General features: G+C 53.3%; 1 protein-coding gene across 1 annotated transcript in view; it reads right to left on the reverse strand.

The window, feature by feature from the left end:
- Positions 1–2,072: 2,072 nt before the first annotated feature.
- The window catches only part of DUSP14 (dual specificity phosphatase 14), a 5,154-nt gene continuing 2,764 nt past the window's right edge, over positions 2,073–4,462 (reverse strand). The window contains exon 3 of the mRNA XM_009638291.2: positions 2,073–3,409. Coding sequence (XP_009636586.1) covers positions 2,695–3,291 — 597 coding nt within the window. The 5' untranslated portion in view covers positions 3,292–3,409 and the 3' untranslated portion in view covers positions 2,073–2,694. The remainder of the gene's footprint in view (positions 3,410–4,462) is intronic.

The raw sequence follows: 4,462 nt of genomic DNA on the forward strand, positions 1-4,462 counted from the left end.
GAACCCTGAACCGCGCGCGGCCGACGGCAAAACTCGCTTTCGGCGGGCCCAAACTTCGCTCCCGCTCATCTGCCAAAGCAGGAAGAGACCTCGCTCTGCCGGTGTGGGACTTGCGCTTTGCACGTGTGATACTGAAGGGCACCGAGATCCGTGGGTCGATAGTGCTGGGAAAAATGGTGTGGAAGTATTTGGTGGGGTTTTATGTGCGGTTTTTATCTAAGTGCACCCCGGACAAGGATGAACAAAGGGTTTGCAGGGGGAATGGGCTATGTGTAAGTTGATAGTGTTGGGAAAAATGGTGTGGAAGTATTTGGGGGGGTTTTATGTGCGGTTTTGTCTAAGTGCACCCCGGACAAGGATGAACGAAGGGTTTGCAGGGGGAATGGGCTATGTGTAAGTGCCTACAGGAAATGTCTTTTTGGCTTTGGATGCCCTCGCAGCGCTGGGGGGTTTGCAGTAGCTCTTCCCCCCGCTGTGTCGCCACGCGCGGGTTTGCCATGGCCACCCTCCTGACTTCCATGTCCAAAGGGGTGCAGAGCGCTCTCGCGTGCCCCTGTGCCACCAAGCCCCTCCAGTACGCAGCCTCGGGCCTCATTTAAAGTCTGTGAACTACAGCATTCCTCGCTGAGCTTGCTGCGCCTCCAGCCGGAGCCCAGAGGTTACCGAGCACCGTTCCCTTCTCCTGGTGAGTAGCTCTAAGCAAGTGGCCTTTGCCCGGGCTGGTAGAACTCTTGTCTCTGCGGTAAATTTGAAACCCGACTTCTGGGTCGGAGCTGATCAAAGTCTCCGTATCAAATTCACTCTGATCGAGACTTTTATTCCAACCAGGTCTGGTTTTATTCCTGATCCAAATGAGGTTGAGGCCGTTTGTGCAGTCTGGTGTCGGTGATAGCGGCATTTCAGCCCTAGTGGCTTCCAGTCTGGGGCAACCAGAAACCTGCTCGCGCCGCAATCCTGGCGCAGCGTGGTCCAGCCTGCAGAGAGCCTTTAACCGTGTCTGCCGCTCCTGAAAACCTCAGCCGTTCAGCTAAGGCTTCGGAAGATACAATTTTGAAATAGCCAAATTCATTGCCTGGCCTTTGCGATGAGGATCGGGAACTGCGGGACACCTGGATGGATTGTAACGCAATTAGCCAAGCGATGGGAACGGATCACAGCCTTGTGCTCAAGACTGAGGTCCAGATTTGTTTAAAGCCACTGCTCAGTATTACAGCACGTTCTCGCCATTGCTTCAGATGCATTAGGACGGTTCTGAATAGGAAACCAACACATGTTCTTGTTTAATCTTTATTGATTTTTTTTTTTTTTTTTTTACAAGTATAGAATCTCGTTTAAATCAGATAGCTATCTCGGCATCCAGCAATCTGCGTATTCCTCCTTCAGAGATGCAACAGAGGACACAAATGTCTCATCGAGGAACGGACTTGCCTTGCTCTCCTGGTGGCCCAGTTACGCTCCAACGAAACCAGTCCCTTCCCGTTGGCAGGGAGGGGAGCGACGTCCAGGAGGCCGCGGCTACACCACGGAAAGGCTTCTCCCACGTCTCGGGTTGGAATCGTTCTCGTCACATACAGAACAAGGCAAAGCCTTCTCCGTAAAGCCATCCTTGTCCGGGAGGTTGAACAGATCGCCATTTTGCGCAGAATAATTCTAGAATGCAACATAACCTTGAGGACATAATGAAGTGATTTGGAAATGGGCTAAGGCAGATCACGACCATACTTAGAGCTAAGTAATCAAGCGCTTTTACCTACTTCCAATTTACTGGTTGGTTGACTATTAGCAAACACAGCCCGGCCCCTTCGGAAGGTGGCCATGCTCACGCAGGTTCCTAAATGTTTCTTTGGCTGTCCAGTGCGGGGAGGGTTAACCTCTCGCTTCCGTCTTGAGCCACGTTTGGACAAGATCTCCCTTTACTTTCCACCCACAGAAAACACCAGCGTTTTTCAGTAGTGTAAGTGTATTCCAGGACAGTTGCCCTGGCATGGAATGAGCAAAAAAGGATCTTGTATTTATTTGACTTGAACAATCCAAATTTTATTTTACTTGTGGCCGACGTGGACTGACTTCACTTTTTTTTTTTTTTTTGTTTTTTGTTTTTTGACTTTTAATACAGATTAAGAGCTGACTAAAGATCTCAAACACTATATACTGAGAGTCACTACAGATGGTAAAGAAAACACCAGCACTAGCACCACAAGCCTGCACACCCGCCTTCCTGGCTCTTGGGAAACCCCCACTGCCTTCGAGTAGGACCTCGCTCCTTCTGTGCTAGCGCCGCTCCCTAGCCACTACGGGGTTTTGCAAGGAAGCAAACAAGCTATTAACGAAATATCCAGGCTACCGCATCACAAAGCGCACTTTGTTCATTAACTCTGCCAAATGCCTTTTAGGCCTTTCCTCGCAGGATACTAATAAACTGACTAAAAAAGGGAGGGAGGCTTTACGAAAGGAATCAACTTATAAGGAGACCTCATTCTGCTAAATCAGAGAAATGCGGATGGGGGAATCCCTGTAGAGAGAAATGCTTTGAAGGGAATCGTTGGCCTTGCAGGTTAGTGAGGTGAGAATTAGTTGAGGTTCTGCTGTATGGTAAAGAACCAAAGTTGGCTGTAGAAGGAGAAGGGAATGTCTCCAGTCTGGTCGACTCAGAACAGCGTGTCCCTTCTGTTGTGCTTCCCATCTGCAGTCACATTAAATTCCCCAGTAAGGCATTAGGGGTCTCCTCTCTCTCTCATAAACGTCTGGGATGATGCCATACGGTGTCTGTACCATTTTAACTGTCGTCTTCCCAAAGAGCTTCCTCTCGTAGTCTATCAGTTGCCTCCAGAAGCCCACGTTGGGGCGTATAACAGGGCGTCTGGATTTGACCCAGTTGTATGCCTCAAAGAGGGACACCTTGTGGTACTTCATCAGGTAGGCGATGCAGAGGGTGGCCGACCTGCTCACGCCGGCGGCACAATGGACTAAGGTGGCCCCGTGCTTCCGCGCCACGCTGTTTATCTTGTCGGCGACGCTGTCGAAGTACAGGGAGATGGGGGCGTTGGGCATGTCAGCCAAAGGCACTTTCACGTATTCAAACTGGGGCCAGTTAAAATTGGGAATCTCGATGGTCGCATTGATTATGCAGGTGATTCCCCGGGAGAGGAGCAGGTGCCGGTTGGAGGCGACGCTGCCCCGGCTCAGGTACAGCGAGGGGGTGATTTGGGCGATGCCCCCAAGGGCACCTTCGGAAAGCATTCGTGGAGCCATCAGAGTTCTCGGTAAGGAGTTGTGGCTTCTGGAGGTCATGGAGGATCTTGGCACTCACGCTTCCATTATGGGAAGAGGTCCAACAGGATCTTCAGCCAAGGGAAGGATTGTCTGGCCTGGTGGTGCTAGGACAGCAAGAGCTTCCTCCGCTTAGTCACTGCAAAACACAAGCAAGGCCACATGAGCGGGGCGGCTGTCCGATGAGACCACGTCTGTGCAAGAGAACAGGAAAACCCAACTCAGCCTCCTGTGGCCTGGACAACCTCCTGCTGGCAAACCTCCATGGGGCAAGGTGGTTCTGGGGTTGCACAGCGCCTATTAACATGGGGCCCCCAGGCATCGCCTGGACAGACACTAACAAAAAAAGTCTCCCAGCCTAATTAGCTCCAATTACTCGTCAAGGGTTTGGGCAGCCTACCCGTGGGCCTGGACAGCATTTCACCCGGATTAGCACGCGGAAGGTGAGCTACGCCTTGGCCACGCTCAAAAGCAGCAACTTCACAGCTGGCCAGAGTCCAAGGGGATGGTGAGAAACAGCTCACCGGGGCTGGACGCAGATGCCAGCAATGTAGATTACCCTGCCCTCTCCCCCGTGCCCCCCTTCTCCTTTTTTAGGTGTATGAAAGGCCCCGCCAAAGTACATAAACAGGCAAGTTGCTCATTAGAAAAGGCAGTGAGTCATGTCCATCCGGATCAGTAATCGGCTCTCATCGCAGCCGGGGAAGTGTGGAATGGGTTCCGCCCGCGTGAGCCACGCGTTCCCGCCTCCCTCTGCTCCCAGGGAAGGAACCCCGCTTCCACTCCCCCTGCTCCTTTAGGACTTACTTCTATGAAGCCAGTGGAGAAGCCACAAGCAAGGGGACCAGCCCTGGAGTGTTAATAGTTTCTAAGTCCCTTTTAGCTGTGCAGTCTCCAGCGGGAGACGTGCTGTGGGAGAGGGTCCGGGCAGCGCGGGCAGGGCAGCCCCCACTCTGCCCAGGTACACCCGAGCCCGCCAAAGTGTCACCGGGCTGCGCACCGAGGGGCTCCGGGGGATGCTCAGCACCTCGGCTGAGGGGGCGTCTGTCCCTCCGGCAGTTAACTCGCCGGGTCAGAGAGTCCTCAAAAGGCTGCGAGACCCCGACCGCGGCTCCCCCGGCCCTGACGCGCAGCGCAGCCGCCTGCATGCATCCCGGGCTCCGGGAAACACCGGCAGGGCCTCGCAGCGACT

This window comes from Egretta garzetta, unplaced genomic scaffold (genome assembly GCF_000687185.1).
Source record: "Egretta garzetta isolate BGI_Z169 unplaced genomic scaffold, ASM68718v1 scaffold890, whole genome shotgun sequence".
In the NCBI taxonomy this organism is placed as follows: Eukaryota; Metazoa; Chordata; class Aves; order Pelecaniformes; family Ardeidae; genus Egretta; species Egretta garzetta.